At 38.1% G+C, this 18,036-nt stretch overlaps 1 protein-coding gene across 1 annotated transcript in view; it reads right to left on the reverse strand.

The window, feature by feature from the left end:
• Positions 1–3,130: 3,130 nt before the first annotated feature.
• OSTF1 (osteoclast stimulating factor 1) overlaps positions 3,131–18,036 on the reverse strand; it is a 42,609-nt gene continuing 27,703 nt past the window's right edge. The window contains exons 3-10 of the mRNA XM_081942030.1: positions 15,892–15,942; positions 15,724–15,787; positions 12,806–12,859; positions 7,969–8,076; positions 7,211–7,260; positions 7,009–7,087; positions 6,610–6,708; positions 3,131–5,033 (exon numbers count right to left, since the gene is read on the reverse strand). Coding sequence (XP_081798156.1) covers positions 4,975–5,033; positions 6,610–6,708; positions 7,009–7,087; positions 7,211–7,260; positions 7,969–8,076; positions 12,806–12,859; positions 15,724–15,787; positions 15,892–15,942 — 564 coding nt within the window. The 3' untranslated portion in view covers positions 3,131–4,974. The remainder of the gene's footprint in view (positions 5,034–6,609; positions 6,709–7,008; positions 7,088–7,210; positions 7,261–7,968; positions 8,077–12,805; positions 12,860–15,723; positions 15,788–15,891; positions 15,943–18,036) is intronic.

Below are 18,036 nucleotides of genomic sequence, written 5' to 3' on the forward strand. Positions count from 1 at the left end.
TACGGGGCCACATTACCACCGTAGTTGTCCAGGATCTCATGCAGCTTGCGGGCCATGGGTAGAACACGCCTGGCCTAGAAGATAATTTTTCATGGACTAGTAACTTCCTGAGTTACAATGAGATGTATGTACATCTACCTTTGAAAAATGACTGAGAAACCACTGTTCTTTTAAAACCAGGCTCACTACTTTATCGGCTGATGGAGATATAATCAGATTTTAGAAATCTTTACTGGAAATGGCTCACTGACAAGCACAATTTGAAAAAAAAATCTATTGCTTCTCTTTAATATGCTGTATGGCTTGGGGCAAGGAGGAATTCAGTATTCTAGCATTGGAAGGCTTTTTGACGAAGAAATTAGATGGTGATGAAGCAAGACAACTTCTAACTTTAGTGCAATTTTATTTAATTTAGATTAAAAGTCTACATGACTTAAGGCTGTTAAGGGACTGCTTCTTGTGCTAAGAAACCTGTTGGGGAGTTAAAATCTGCAGAATAAGCCTTTTTAAGGATTTTGCTGCACTCAAGGTCCGTTCCTCTGGAACATGAGAGAATATTCTGCATTGCTCCTAGGCTTACAATGCACATTCCCTTGGAAGTTGGGTTTGACCTCTCCTTAAATTGGATGCATCTTTTTTGCTGGGCTTTTAATCATGAAATTATTTTATGCCTAGTGTTAATTAAGTACTATAAACGTAACATTAAATCCTTTGGTTTTTTTTTAAAAAAACATTTCTTAGTACTCACAGTTAGAAAGTAGAAAGACTATAAAAGCAACAAAATATAACTTCAGTTAAATTAATGAAAATATTGTTTCATATGTAGGCTGGTTTCATTCAGACCTATTAAAATTATAGTTTGATAGTAACTTTTGGAAAATCTCTGAAGTCACCATAAAGCCTTGAAAGAGGGATTGTAACCAGTGGTGGGATTCCAAAGTTTTACTACCGGTTCTGTGGGCGTCTTGGTGGGTGTGGCATAGCTTGGTGGGCATGGCAAGGAAAGGATACTGTAAAATCTCCATTCCGTCCCCACTCCAGGGGAAGGTTACTGCAAAATTCCCATTCAATCCTGATCAGTTGGTACTTGGGAGGAAGAGAACAGATGGGGGCAGTGCCAGTCAGAGGTGGCATTTACCAGTTCTCCGAACTACTCAAAATTTCCGCTACCGGTTCTCCAAAACTGGCCTGCTGAATACCACTGAATACCACCTCTGATTGTAGCTGTGGAAGATTGTAAATTATTCACATTACGAGTTTTGCCTAGTTTCTACAAATCTTAGACTATAGAGCAATAAATGAGTTACAATTGCTTTTAACAGTATTTTCATTGCTTTATAGGTATTGTATTTTATGATAATATTTCTCCAGGGGAATTTTCATAGTAGAAATTTAAAAGATTTTTTAAAATGCTCCTCAAGAGTGGTATTTCATATATTTGATTTTGCTACCAATTCTGACTTAGTCCAAACTGATATTCTCAGAGCCATTGCAGATCCATCATTTCCAAATGAAAAGACAAAACAAAAGCTAGGGTACATATATTTTGTTTCCCAAATGTACTCCTGTACACTGTTGGTTTCTAAAATCTGTAGAGATTTCTATTCCTCAGCATATTGCTCTATTTTTTTTTTTTACTGAATGGTGATTAAGAAGCTGACCACCTCAGAAATTGATTAAATCTCCCGTGATTCCTAATTATTGATCATACTAGTTGTTGTGGATGGGATTCTGAATTCACCATCATTTGGACAGCTATAGGTTTTCTACTTCTAAACCATGGTTTTAATGGAAAGTAGATTATGCCTTAAGGTTTACTTGGATGTCTTATAATTAGAAATTATGCAGAGATTTGTAACTCAAATCTCCATTTCCCTTACGAACAGTTTTTCTGAGGATGGTCAAAATGAAATGTTAACTTTTAACCAGATAAAAAGTACCCTTCATTTGTGTAGAATCTTTTATTGAGAGTCACATTTGTTTATGGTAAATGTATGCTTTGCAAATAAACATATAATAAATATTCGTTAGGAAAGATCTATTAGTTTATATAATAGTAAACCAGATTGAGTGCAATGAAATGGAATTACTTGTATGAGCTGTTTACAACTCTTGCTCCAAACTTTATCTTCTATATGCAGATAGGACAAGAACATAAAGTGAAAAACTCATAAAAACACAAGTAAATTACTAATCCACAGAAGTATTTGTGCTGTAAACTTGTCTGGAGTTGTAAGAGCCCTATAAAATAAGACAAACATCTGAAGAACTTAATTATATGTGCAAAAGGGAGGAAAGGGTTCATTCCAAGACACTGTGTTGGATGTAAATTAATGTGAAACAATAATTAGCTTTGCAGTAAAGCCTGCACCCAATCTACAATATATGCACATTTTAAAAATGGATTTATGGTTGAAGCTTCTTCACTCTCATTTGTGTTACTTGGTTAAAATGCAGTAGTAATTCTCTAAGCATTTCTGAAGCATAGTCTCTGTAACAGGCCATGATACTCTGGTCCAGGGATGTCAAACTCGATTTCATTGAGGAATGCATCAGGATTGTGTTGACCTTGGGGTGGTGGTGGCCAGGGTGTGTGTGAATAGCTTGATATCACTCGTGCCTGGGGCGCCTGTGGTGGCCCAAGCACTGTGCCAGCTACAATGGGTTCCGGAGCTCCATTTTTGGCTGTGACGGTCTCCTGCAACCCTCTGCCAGCGAAAACAGAGCTTGGGAGGGCTGCATGCTCAATTTCGCTGGCAGTGGCACCGCGGGCATCTCTTTCGCTGTTTCCTGGGTGATCCCACAGGACAGATCTAAGCAACCCGTGGACCGGATCCGAGCCCCGGGCCTTGAGTTTGACACCTCTGCTCTAGTCCTTAAGGCAAAGCAACAATTCTGTCTTTTTCTACTAATTGTAATAAACACGTAAGACTAGGGAAGTTACTTGGGCCCTTCAGATAGAAATATTATTCTCTCTGGAAACAATAGGAAACGGAAAGGTAAATAATGTTCTGCTTTTCTGAACCCCCAAATTCACAGTCTCCATCCAATATCAGGGTGGTCTACACAATTGCTACTTATTTTGACCTTGGAAAAGTCATGTTTAATCTAAGGAAGAACTACAATGAAGTTTCAAAGCATTTAAAAATATTTATTCATATTGAATTCATACTTTTCTGAATATAGTTTTGGTTTGTAGGCTTTTTTACATCCCACATGAGTTCAGAAACATATCCATTCTAAAATGAAATACTTTAAAGGTGAAAAGAAACAGGAAAGTTAAGAGCATATGGTGAAAAGAGTCATTATCATCCTGTTACAGACACAATCACAAATATCTTCCAAATTACAGCGGAACAATGAGTATCTCTAGGTAAATTTGCCCCAAATTAAGTGGACAACCTGTACAAAGAGGAGGTTATATAACATGGGCCTCAGTGAATGAATTCTACTATAAATACATGAAGACTAAGTGCAGCGGGTCCCAATATTATATACTGTATTTTAGATGTGTTTCAGTGCAATTCCCATTATTGCAGCCAGGAACACTTTGGCAAAAATGATTTACTGCCATCTCTATGTTGCAATCTAGAGATAATAAAGAACATAAACGGATTGCCTATTGGATCTCTCTTAATCCAGATGCTGGATTCATATGTAGAAACAACTTTGACGAGACGTTCAGATGAAAAAGAAGAAATGATGCAGATAAATTAACAGACTTCTGCATGTGTTCAGTTGGGCAAATGCCACATTTTTTTGGCTTATTACCTCATAAAGCCATAAAGCAAGACAACGGAGGATATCTTACCTAGTTTTCCCTCCACTTAAAATTCAGGACTTGGACACACACAAGCACATCTACACATACAGTACATACATACCAGTAATTACACACAGAGGGCAGCAATTCTGTGAAATAAGGGACATTTGGAAAATATCTCACACATACAAATTAGAGCAAAAAAGAAGGCTCAGCCTCTTTTCATCTCCAAAATTATTATTATGGAAGACGGGTTTGAGCTTAAACATACATTCCTTATTCATAGGATCAAATTCTCCCTACAGTTCAGTCATTGTAAAAGACAGAATTAGGCCTCCTTTTATCCTCCAGATCCAATTGTAGTGACAAGACTCCTAGAGCAGGGGTGTCCAACTTTGACAACATTAAGACCTGTGGACTTCAACTCCCAGAATTCCATGGCTAGCTGAGGAATCCTGGGAATTGAAGTCCAACAGGTCTTAAAGTTGCCAAGGTTGGCCATCCTTGTTCTAGAGAGATTGCAAAAGACTGATGTGAACTATCAAGCAAAATGGCTTCCTTTTAGCTGACCAAACAATCTTCCTTTTCTTTTCTCTCTCTTCCCTCAAGATTATTCCCTCCCTGTCTCATCTGGTGCTAAACCTTTTTTTGGCCCATGCGAATGAACCTTCAGTAATTGCAATCACAGCTAGTTCTCAAGGGAAACATTAAAGGAGTCATTTAATTTAAGCTCCTTGGCCTGAGTTTTCTTTACATAACCTACCATTAGGTGTTCTAGCACAAAGTAGATCAACTTAATGAGAGACAGCCTATAAATATATATGGAGGGGGAAGAGAGATGATAAGGGATGATGGTGAAAATGTTCTGTGGAGAATCCAAGTTCCTGAGATGTTGTTCTCCATAAAATAGCCCAAAACATGTCATTTTAAGATGAATATATATTTCCTGTCCACTCCAAATGGCTGACATCTCTTAAAGGGTGAAGCCTATTTCAACATAGCCCTCTTCTAGACAAATAATTTAAAAAGCAATTAGGGAATTTATAGCCTTAATGGGGGAGAGCTTTTTTTATAAGAGAGGAATGTCTCCCCATACTTAAATTATAGTAGCACACATTGTGATAAAAAATATTTTGTCACAGCAGAGGAAAAGAATCTGAGAAAGATGAAAAGAAGAAGCTATTGATTTTTCAACGCAAAATTAAGGCAATTCAGTCAGAGTCTTCATCATCAAGATAGTCTTCTGCATTGCTTAATGTTCGCATTATGTCTATAAAAAAGGAAACAAATATCAAATGATCACTTTTGAGGTAGAGCGATGTTTTAGAACAGTTGTTCTCAACCTTCCCAATGCCGCGATCCTTTAATACATGTTGTGGTGACCCCCAACCATAAAATTGGTGTCTCTGTTCCTAAGACCATCGAAAATATATGTTTTCCGATGGTCTTAGGCAACCCCTGTGAAAGGGTCATTCTACCCCAAAGGGGTCCTGACCCACAGGTTGAAAACCACTCTTTTGGGTTAAGCTACGTTTCTCACATTTCAAATATAACTTTATATTCTTAGAATAATTACCAGTATATTTCAAGCACTCTCCCTCACTATTGCTTGTTTTGAATTGCAAGCCATTCAGAATTATGTACATGAGATGGGCATATATAAATGCCAATTACATACACACACACACACACACACACACATTTGTGTTACAACCCCTGGTATGCCCAAATATGGGAGGGAACTCACTACTCCCCCTTTCTATCTATCGGCTCACTACAGGAGACCATCCAGGCAGAAAACCATATTTTTAATGTTTCCTTTTTATATTATTTATTTATATTATTTATTTATTGATATTATATTATTTATTTATCAGCACAAATATGCATATATATATATATATATATATATATATATATATATATATGTATGTATGTATGTATGTATGTATGTATGTATGTATGTATGTATGTACGTGTGTATATATGTGTGTGTGTGTGTGTGTATAAAATGAAAGAATGGATGGATGAATGATGGATGGATGGATGGATGGATGGATGGATGAATGAATGAATGAATGAATGAATGAATGAATGAATGAATGAAGTAAATCAAGGCTTTTACAGGTTGTACATTTTTTCCTCCCTGGAGCCTTGTATTTTTGAGGGGTGGGGGTGGGGAGGAAGAAAGATGAACTACTCTTGTATTCAAGGACAGCTACTAACCCAGTCATATCTCCTTGGCAGTAGTTGTAGCACACAATCACAATCACCCACACCAGTCAAAAATCTACATTTTTGGGAATGGAGTATCACCACTTGCTTTCTCCAATCCTCTTTGGTGCCCCATGAGCCTCTGTGCCAAGCTATTATTAACACTCTGTTGTTATGTTGTTGGCTCTTTTCCCATTGTTCAGGAAAATGGAAATTATATCCATCTGTGTTTGGAAATTGGACTCTGTGCTACAGGCTTGAGTAGTGAGAGATGTAATGGAGAGGCTTCTCACTGTCTCCAGGTCTTCTTGGATAGACAATGGATTGGATGGAGTTTGGAAATTGCCTAACAGTTCACTGGTTTGGGGGTTCACATGATGAGCTTGACTGAGGGAAAGTAATTTAACTCCCACTTCAAATCTCAGGGTCTTTTGGGACAAGACTAGTTATTTCCTATTGCATTACTGACTGGAATTGCGTATTGTCATGACATGCTAATTCTAGTTAAGAGTAGAAATTGTTTAGTGTATCTTCTCTTTGGGTAGCCACCTGTCTACTGAAGCCTTCAGTTCCTTGGAGCAGTCCAATTGTCCTGGGAGAATAAATACAAAAAATAAAAAGTTAAATCTTACCTTGCCCTTGTTTCTTTTTAAGCAAGGAAGCACAGGCAGCATTGGTAGCCATGTCCAAAGCCAGTTTTTTCTCATTGTTTCTTAAGTCTGTTCTGGCACCTTGATGAAAACAAAATACAGAACAACACTCATCAAAAATCATCTCATCTTACTTCTTATCTAGAAACTGAACTAGCTTCCCCTCACATCTGAGGTACATATGGCTTTCATCGTAGAAGTGAAAAGGCATTTATAGAATGAGGTCAGTAAAGAAGCATGACAATATATTTTTATTGTTTAACTTAAGTTCAGACTCAGGATGGTGTCATTATGAGGACAGAGGTTGTATTTCAAAGGACACATTTCTGGGTAAACGGAGACATTTAACCCAAAATGAGGGCAAGTTGAGAAACACAGTACCTTTTCCTAGCAAAATTTCTACAATGTCTTCATAACCTTTCCATGCAGCAGCATGCAGGGCTGTGTCTCCCAGTTTATTCTGTGAAAGGAGAACAAAAGTAACCTTAAACGTTGGACAAGAACAGTTCTGATCATTTCAATTGCAACCTGCTACAATACTGCAAAACAATTCTTGAAAGTCGCTCAGTGTATCATTCCCTACCTGTTGATTTAGTTCTACCTTTGGCTGTGTCAATAATACTTCCACGATGTCTACACCAAATGAAGGGGGGAAAAAAGGGAAAACTTCATGAGAAATTAGGAAAGCCAAGACTTTAAATTAAACAGCAAAAAGGCCCACTGTTTCATTTTTAGGTTTAGCAAAATTAACTGGAAAAGACTCCAATAATAATTGGACTCACTAACTCAATAAATGAAACATCTAGGAACATTACCATTTGATTTAATTAAAGTATAATGTACGGTTTTAAACAAAAATAAGAAAGTCAAATTGTACATCCCAATCCAATATGTGAACATTTTTCATTTCTCTAAATTATGCAGTCTAGTCAAAACAGACACCCTCAAAATGTGTAGTATTTCACATTAAAACTCTCTCTCTCCCTCTCTTTCTCCCTGTCCCTTTCTCCCGCCATCTCAATCTCTCTCTGTCACACACACACACACACACACACACACACACACACACACACACAAACTCTTTTCCTTTCCCTTTCCCTCTCAATCACTCTTTCTCTCCATTCCCCCTCTTTTTCTCTCTATGATATTCATTAACGAAAATTCTAAGCATAGAAAGTGGCATGCCACAGTGAATAGAGAAATAAATGTGAAAAAATGTGTAAGAGATAAGAATATATATGCAAGTAGAATACAGATGCAAACTGTTTTTGAGAAGTGAAGGATAAGATTGGCTTTAATGTTGAAAACAATTAGGCTCAGAAATTAAAAATAATTGTCTACCTTTGTGTCCACCATGAGATGCCCAATACAAGGCCGTGCTTCCAGCTTTATCTAAGCCATTGACACCAACTTTGTTATCCAAACATTCTCTCAACCAGCTCAGGTTTCCTGAAAAAGAAGAAAATATGTATTAAATATTAAATATAACTTATCTAAAATCTGGCACAAAACCAGTTGGAGACCGCATGTATGTATGTATGTATGTATGTATGTATGTATGTATGTATGTATGTATGTATTCAAATACAACCCCCCCCAACATATCCTAGATCTGACCAACCACTGCCTATCCAACACATACTTCATCTATAACAGACAAAAGTACAAACAAATAGAAGGAGCACCCATGGGATCACCCCTCTCACCTGTCATTGCTAACCTCTACATGGAACACTTTGAAACCCAAGCTCTAGAAAAATCTGATCACAAACCCAAACTCTGGCTCAGATACGTAGACGACACCTTCATAATCTGGCCACACAGGAAAGATAAACTGGACAACTTCCTCACACACCTCAACAGCCTACACCCCAAAATACAGTTCACCATGGAAACAGAAGCCAATAACCAACTCCCCTTCCTGGATGTCTTAGTCTATAAGAAATCCAATGGATCCCTAGGACACACCATCTACCAGAAGAAAACACACACAAACCGCTATTTGCATGCACTCTCACACCACCACCCAGCACAGATCAACTCTGTAGCCAAGACACTCATCTCCAGAACAAAACACTTAGCTGACGAAAAACACCTCAAAACCGAACTACACATTCTCACCAACGTACTAACATCCAACGGATTCCAAAGAAACAATATCACTAACCTAATCCAAAAAGAAAACCCCACTAAAATCCAAGACAGTGAACAAGAAAACGGCAAAGCCCTCCTCCCATACATAAAAGGCACCACAGACAGAATCAGCAAGATCCTCCACAAACACAACATCAAGACAGCATTCTACACAAACCGAAAAATATCCACCATCCTGAGAAACCCCAAAGACAAAATAGAGTTAGAAAATCAAGGAGTATATGAAATCCCATGCACCACCTGCCCCACCACATACATCGGACAACCCAACAGAAGAATAAAGGCACGCATTGAAGAACACAAAAACTCAGTCAGAAAGGAGGAACCAACTTCTTCCCTGGTCCAACACCTCAAAGCCACAGGACATGATATAGACTTTAAAAAGACCAGAACTATTGCCAAAATTGAACACTTTAACAACAGAATAATCAGAGAAGCTATTGAGATAGAAAAACGACCACACAGCATGAATAAACGAGATGATACCTCCCGCCTACCAGCCATTTGGAAACCCGCCCTCACTGACAAACGAGTCCCTAACACTAAGAATGATACCAGACCCACACTCACGAAAACCACACAGGATGTCACTATCACACATCCACGCAAAAAGCAAGCCCAAACCCACACCGATAATGACCACAAACCAGAAGCCCGACCACAAACCAGAAGCCAGACCACAGCTGCATTATTAGCCACTTTAAACCCCTCCAATCCATACATGAAGCAAACTGATGCCCACCACGGAGATGTGGCACGACCACAAACGCGAAGCCAAACAACAGTAACACAGCTCACCAGCTCAAATCCCTCTGCAACTCAGACTAACACAAGCACAACCAGGCCCCCACCCAAACAGAACACGCCCCCATCCAATCAGAGCACAGCCAAACTCCCATCCAATCAGAGCACAGCCACGCCCCCTACCAATCAGAATACACCTCCACCCAATCAGAATGCAGCCAAGCTGCCACCCAATCAGCACAAACCCCCACTGGCAGTTAAAAAGAGGAACCGGCTGAGATCTCACATTGCTCCTGGAAGCAGCAAGCCGGAAGCAGCAAGCCGGAAGCACCAGCCTGAAGATGATGAATGAGACTTCATCGAAACGTCGTGAAGATACTTCCAATTCTACGCAGGAGAAAACCCGAACAACCAAAGACGTACATACAAACACCCGCGAAAACCTCAGAAAACATATCTATATCTACATCTACATCTACATCTACATCTCTATCTATCTATCTATCTATCCATCCATCCATCCATCCATCCATCCATCCATCCATCCATCCATCCATCCATCCATCTATCTATCTATCTATCTATCTATCTATATATGTTGTATTTGTACTGATAAATAAATAAAGGGAGACTAGTATAGATCTATTTTGAGCTAATTAGCTCTCATTAGCTAGCAATAGATCTATACTAGTCTCCCTTTATTTATTTATCAGTACAAATACAACACAAATAAAAAAAGGCAACATTAAAAATAAAAATATGGTTTTCTGCCTGCATGGTCTTCTGTGATGAGCCGAAGGACAGAAAGAGGGAGTAGTGACCTTCCTCCCATATTTAGGCATACCAGGGGTTGTAACACACACACACACACACACACACACATATATATATATAGTATATGTGCTGCTAAATAAATAAAGGGAGACTAGTATAGATCTATTTCAAGCTATTTAGCTCTCATCAGCTAGCCATACCCTTACTGGGATTCGAACCTGGGCTGTATTACATATTAGGCAGATGTATTAGCCACTAAGCCACAGGCTCTCCTCCTTAACACAAATACATACGTACATACATACATACATACATACATACATACATACATACATATACATACATACTTCTCCCTCCCCAAACTCTCTCGTCTATCTACACAAGCAAACAAGCGTGCACACATAACGCACCCATACACTCACTCTCCTAGAAGGATGATGTTTTGGGGCATAAAAGGAGGCCATACTGCATACCACATAGATAAAATATTAAGTATTTTATGCTTGAAAACAAAAGAATGTATCTAATGGAACCCAGGTATATGAATTGTCCATATAATCAATAGTATATGCTTTGAATAATGTTAATTAAGAAGTGCATAGCCTTCTTGCACATTCTAAATCATAACCTTCTAAGCACATTTCAGCACGGCAAAAAACCGAGGGCAGCTGTTTTTCTACCCCTTGATGGCAGTGACTAAAACATACATGATTAGAAACATCACAGTGTATGCCAGGGGAAAATGCAGCATTTCTGATCTGCCTCCCAAGTTCAGACTCTTATCAACAGGAAGTTACTTCATGGCAAAACAAAGTTGCCACTGAGGGCAGACTTCACAAGAGAACTTCTGTATCTTCCAACAGATGAAATGGACTGAGGTATGAAACTGATCTATTCCAAGCATTACAGTATTAATCAACTTCTCTACAAAGGTATCTGGATATAAGTTTCTGGGAGTTTGTTCTAAATAAAACTGATGCATTGGGACTTTCAAATTAATTCAATTGATAAGACTTTAAATGCATTTTAAATGCAATAACTAACATAGCCCTTGTTTGGTTTCACTAGTTTATTTTTATTAGATATGTGTGTGTCCATGCTAAAAAAAACTATTAAGTCAAATTACTGATGAGATTATATCTCATCAGCTACCACATCAATTCATTAAAATAATGAATTATTCAATACTATACATTAATATCAGAATAGTACTTGTTTCAATCAATATGTTTATAAAAACAGAAAAATAAAATTAATTGGATAAAATAAAGCTACAGAATATATTCCCCTAACCTTTGACTATAGTAGGCCAAAGACATCCCTGGAATGGATACTTATATCAAACATCCAAAGCTACATTGCACTCCTGCAACACAAGTACCACCTCTTTTGTAAGTACATCATGATCAGTGGTAGCATACAATTTTTTTTACTACCGATTCTGTGTGTGTGGCTTGATGGGTGTGGTCGGCATGACAGGGGAAGGTTACTGCAAAATCCCCATTTCCTCCCAATCAGCTGGGGCTCGGGAGGCAGAGAATAGATGGGGACGAGGACAGCCAGAGGTGGTATTTACCGGTTCTCCGAACTACTCAAAATTTCCGCTACCGGAACTGGTCAGAACCTGCTGAATATCACCTCTGATCATGATACCATGCGTATGGACAAGAGAGGTGACATATAAATTGTGATGCATGACACTGTTTTTTGATCATTTACACAAACATCTCCAATCCTGGACATATTTCCAGATGTTCATGAAAGAAGTTATAATCCCACACAGCTGCACAGCATCAGGTTGGACAAATGTGCATCATAATCATGGGGGCCAAATTATCTGCCCCAAAATACAGAAATAACAAAAAAGATCTCATGTTTTTCTTTTGAACACAGAAAAAGGTTAAAGTAAGTCAGATAATCCAATCTCTCTTCCACCTCCCACATCAAACACTTCTCATTCTCATACTATCCACCATTGTTTATCTGCCATAAAGGTATAAAGGTTTCCCCTGTCCAGTTGTGTCCAGCTCTAGGGGTGTCGCTTATCTCTATTTCCTAGTTGAGGGAGCTAGAGTTGTCTGAAGATGCTTCTGTGGTTATGTGGCTGGCATGACTATATGCCGAGGCACACAGATGCTGTTATTTTCTCACTGAAGTGGTACCTATTTATCTACTTGCACTTGCATGCTTTTGAACTGATGGGTTTTGCAGGAACTGGGGCAGGAATGGGAGCTCACCCCATCAGGTAGTACTTGGGACTTGAGCTGCCAATCTTCTGGTCGACAAGCCCAGCATTATTATAGCATAAGTTATAGGGGAAATAATGCACACATTTGTTTCAACTCAGCCCCCCTCTAAAGCAGATTGAGCAGAAAGAAGCAAAAACTTGTGTTGTTGAAAGGAAGCTCAGCAGCAGAATTTGTGATTTTAACAATCCCCAACAAATTGATCTGTTTCAGCCCAGAAATCAGATGAAGTCTTTCATCAATATTGACCCTACACCTACCTCTCTTGGCAGCTTCGTGTAATGGATTGTCAATGGATTCTGCTTGTTCAGCCACTAAAACAAAATGAAAAAATACATGCCAATGTAGCCAGTTGTATTAATCTGTCTCTTAATGGGCTGAAGACAATAGCACTAATATTTTAAAAGTCCATCAATAAATTTGAAACTTCTAACATTATGCCTCAAAGCTCTGCTGAATTTGGATATCTTTAATGGAGTTCCTTGTAAGCAAAAATTATTCATTTCAATGAGAGAAAAATGAACTATACCTGCAGTAGAACTACACACCCAAAGTTTCTCTGATATTGAAAAACCTGGGAAGGTCCAAACCAAAACCCTGGGTATATAATAACATGTTCAGTGCATACAGAAAATGCTGGTCTGTAGCTTATTGATTTATCTAAGAACACACAATTTGCTAAAAAATTAAAAATACACAATTGTACTGTTCTCTCTAAATATTCTGGAATATAGTTTAAATTGTTATTTGATTTAAAAAAATAAGTGGTTGCAGTATACTGCAATAAAAGTGAATACACTTGTTTTTAACGCAGGGGTGTGAAGCTTCCTTTGAACTAATGGTCTATGTCAGGGTTTCCCAACCTTGGCAATTTTAAGACCCATGGACTTCAACTCCCAGAATTCTCTAGCCAGCCTTGCAGTTTTTGAGTGTTGTGCCAGGAATGACATTCCCCCATTCTAAAAAAAGAAAATGAATAAAGCTGGGAAAAATATCAAATTTGATTTGATTTAATTCACATTTAGTTTAAATTCACTATATAATATGAATTCTTCATCCTTTATCATTTGAGAATGTTCCCTTGTTGTCACCTTCACACTGCATCTGGATAACAATTTTGGGATTTTGTGGGGCTGATATCCAAGGCTTTGGGGCCTCATTTAGGACTTCTCTTGATCCTACAATAGGCATTTAACTAAAATACTATAATAATAAGAACACAAAAATAACAGCATGAGATTCAGTTCAATTACGGTTCACAATTTGGAAAATAAGTCCCATATTTTGAGCATTTCTATACCTCAAAAGGATGAGAGTATTTCTAGCTATTGAATGCAGAAATGGGATTGAAAGCATGAAGTTTATGCATATCCTATGGGAATCTGCATGGGATGGATTGATATGGCGTTTTACACACTCTGCCCTTTTGTAGCAAAATAAGAAAAATACATATTTTTCTGATACCAGATAAGAACATTACAAAATGCAGAAGGCTTTCTCCTTGCCCCATCTCTTGCCAAATTTGAAAATGACACAAAACAGAGTAGGACAGCTGATGTTGCAGAAGATATTCAAAACTTTCAAGATGGATTAGAGAAATGGGCTAGAAAATGATTGCGAATTTTAACAAGACACCAATGCTAAATTCTTCATACAAGGAGGCATAAGCTATGAGACAGTTACTTGGTAATGATTGGTTATAAAAACTTTTTTTGCAACCGGAGCTCAGTTCAAGCTGAATATGAGTCAGAAGGGCAATGTAACTCCTTAGAAGGCAAATGCATGTTCAGATGACATCAAACAGAATTTCCAAATCAAAGGAAATCACTTCTTTCACGTGGTCTGCACTAGTCAGACCACGAATGAGTACTGCATACAATTTTCTGCACTATATTCCAACAAAAATTTTAGAGAAATCAGAAGGGCCAATATCAACCGTAGGAATGATCCCAGGGTTAGAAACCTGAGTTTTGTAAACTGAGACTGAGAGTAGTGTGTATGTTTAGCTTTTAAAATAAGATAACTGAAGTGGAGATGTTATAGCAGTTTTCAGGTACCTAAAGAATTGCCACACAGAAAGCTTTCCAGATCTAGAGTGCTGGTAATAATAGGCCTTACTTTCTAAGTTCCTAAAATTAAGAGCAGTTTGATTTTTGAAGGTTAAAGCATTTCAAGTAACAATTCTTAGACTGTTTCTAGTAAGAAACAATATCATATTATAATTTAATGCTTGTATGAGTTCAGAAGCATAGCAGCAACTATATCCTTTACTCAAACTTGCTTAGTTATGATAGTTTTAAGAGTCAAATCAACAAAGAGAGCTTGGATATTGTGAATGACACAACAGAGTCATTCTTGAAGCAGCTCTTCATAATCTGTTCAGGCTTGTTTCTGAACATCTTTTGAATCTAGGAAATGGTTTGTGGTTGCTGAGGATAAGAGGAATATGAGTATCTTTGCGGCACAAGCATAATTCATCATCTAACATTTGGATCCCGGCCAAAGGATTCAATGGGCTGTGAACAGTGCAGGCATCTTGATTTCTCAGAAATTTTCATTCAGAGCTGTAGTCTACCAGGCCTTTTTTGAGAATCACTGTTAACTTGTTCAGAGCTTAAGCATATATACAAAGTCATCCCGGACTGGTAATCTCAAAACAAAATGTCTCTATTTTTAACTTTTCAACCGCTCCCCTTTCTGGTCTCTGAATCCTAACTTTTAATATTGCATAGGACATCCTTAACAAGACTTTGAAATTATAGCACAGATTTCTATAACGTCAAGGGTGCTATGAGAAAATGGCTATTACAATCAGAAAACAAATCTTTTAAAGATAAATTGTTGAACTAAAAAAAGTTCAATAATCTAAATTCAAGGGAAAAGCTAAGCAAAGCAAGGGCCAAGAAACTTGGCCAACAAGAGTATAACATTCCTAATGTATCTTCTTGTTCAGAATCCCAGTTTTAATTCTACTCACAGATGTACCTGAAAAGCGCGCTATTATTCTTATGGTTGGCTGGATAGTTAGCCAGATGTTTAGACTGACTTTGGCACTTTTATTCACCTATTGGGTCCTTCCCAAGGACCTGGGATAGGCAGGTGTTGTCTGATGGTGTTAAAGGATCATTACTTTATTTTGCTTCACAGCTATCTCTGGGAACACAATTCACAAAATTACCGTAATTGCTGGGGATTAGTCCAGTTCTTCCTTTACAGGTTCCTTTCCACCAATTTGTGTCACTCTGGAGGAAAAAGAAATCAGTGCTGAAAAAGGCAACTAACTAGGAGTTCAATGGTCACTTTATTCTCTTAAGGAGAGAGTGGTTTAGTGGCTTTATCAACTTACCATATCAGAAATGTAGATAATGTCTCCTTCTTCAAAATACAGTTCATCTGGCTGGAGCAATAAATACATTGCATTAGTTAAAAAATCAACTCAAACTACATGACGTTTTTTCAATGACAAATCCTTGCATCCCAAATCAAAATTGCAATTGTGCATCGTAGTAAGCATGGTTAAGAGATTCGGTGGCTTGTGTGGTTTAGCCCTGTCCTTTCAGAGAACAATATCCCCGCAATCTATCCATTGGCTAGTACGTCCTCTTTGAGTTTTTTCCTGGAAAGAAATTGTGCAAAAAGGCCTTCAGATTCCACTTATCACATCAGAATTTTTATTGAAAAACTAAATAGAACTAAATTATATTGGGTGGGGTGGGGGGGGGATGGGGACAAGCTAACAAACGAAATACTGAGTTCCAAAAAAGCTTAAATCTGGCTGGGGGAAGAGAAAAAAACCTCCAGCCAATTGTTGGACGCAAGTTCATTCTAAAATGTTATCATTCCTCCCTCCTATCTACAAAGCAGATTTGATCAAAATACATAATACAAGAGTTGGAGGAGGCCTTTAGGTCTTCTAGACCAACCCCCCCCCCCTCAAGCAGGAAATCCTATACCATTTCAGACAAATGTCTGTCCAATCTCTTATTAAAACATCCAGTGATGGAGCACTCACAACTTCTGAAGGAAAGCCATTCCACTGATGAACTGATTCTATTGTCAGGAAATTTCTCCTTATTTCTAGGTTGGTTCTCTCCTTGATCAGTTTCCATCCATTTTGTCCTGCCTTCAAGTGCTTTGGAGAATAGGTTGACCCCCTTTTTTTCTTGAGGCAATACCTTAAAATAATGCTAGATCACCACTCCTAGTTCTTCTTTTCATTAAACCCAGAGCGATGACATTTTATTTTATCATGTTAATTTTTTAAGTCGTGTACATTTCACATGAACTCATAGCAATGTACAATAAAAATACAAAATAATTGTAAAAATCTCTTTGCCCTTTGATTCCAAATGTGCACACCCACACCTACGTAATACCTATGTACCCAATCCAATATCATATTTTCAGCAACATAGATGCCCACACACCTCACATATTGAGGCAAGATGGATATTTATTGTATTCATATTGTAATTACTGGCCTTCCACTTGGGATACAGCAACAAAATGAGAATTCTGTTGTCTCCTGCTGCCACCTACTGATTATTGATGGAAAAATACAGTGCAACAGAAGAGTAAAACTGCAGATGAATCAAACTGAAATAGCAAAGGTTCCTTATTTTTATTGATCTATTGATGCTGAAAAATGGCTATGTCATTGTGTTGAAGCTGGAATCAAGTACAAGAATGAATGTTGATGATGCAGATTTTGCTGCACAGCTAAGAGCAAGAAGGTAATGTAAAATGCTAGCACTGCTTTATACTACACTGGTAAGATCATACTTGGAATAATCCATCCAGTACAAGACAAAAAAGATGTTGAAACTCTAGAAAGAGTGCAGAAAAGAGCAACAAAGATGATTAGGGGACTGGAGTAAAAACATACAATGAACATTTGCAGCAACTGGCTGTGTCTAATCAAGCACAGGACCTAGCTACCTGCGGGATCGCATCCTCCCACACACATCCCTGCCGCCAATTCGCTCTCACAGGGAGGGGCTTCTCCTGGTGCCTAGTGGCTTCTCCACTAGGCAATGCCAACGGGCGACACCAAGGAGTAGGGCCTTCTCTGTGATGGGCCCAACCCTCTGGAATGACCTCCCCCCCGACATTAGAACCACCACCGACTTCCGCTCCTTCCGACAGAAATTGAAGACACACCTGTTCCGACTGGCTGGCCTGGCATAATTATAACGTCTACCTCCTGGCAAACATATTTCTTACTGGTTTTTTAGGGGGATTGTTCTTTTAAATTTAATTTTATAGGATATTTGTTGGGGTTTTAAATTTTTAAATTTTAAATTATTTACTTAGCAGTACAGTTCTGTAAATCTTTTTATCCTCCTCTTATTTATTTATTTATCTATCTACTTAATAATTTTAATTGTCTAAATTTTATAGCTATTCATGATCAGTGACGTGCGGTCAGTAGAGGCAGGGGAGGCAGGGCCTCACCTCTCTTCATGGAATAATAGTATATAATATTATATAC

Source organism: Natrix helvetica (genome assembly GCF_964273705.1).
Source record: "Natrix helvetica genome assembly, chromosome: 2".
Taxonomy (NCBI): domain Eukaryota; kingdom Metazoa; phylum Chordata; class Lepidosauria; order Squamata; family Natricidae; genus Natrix; species Natrix helvetica.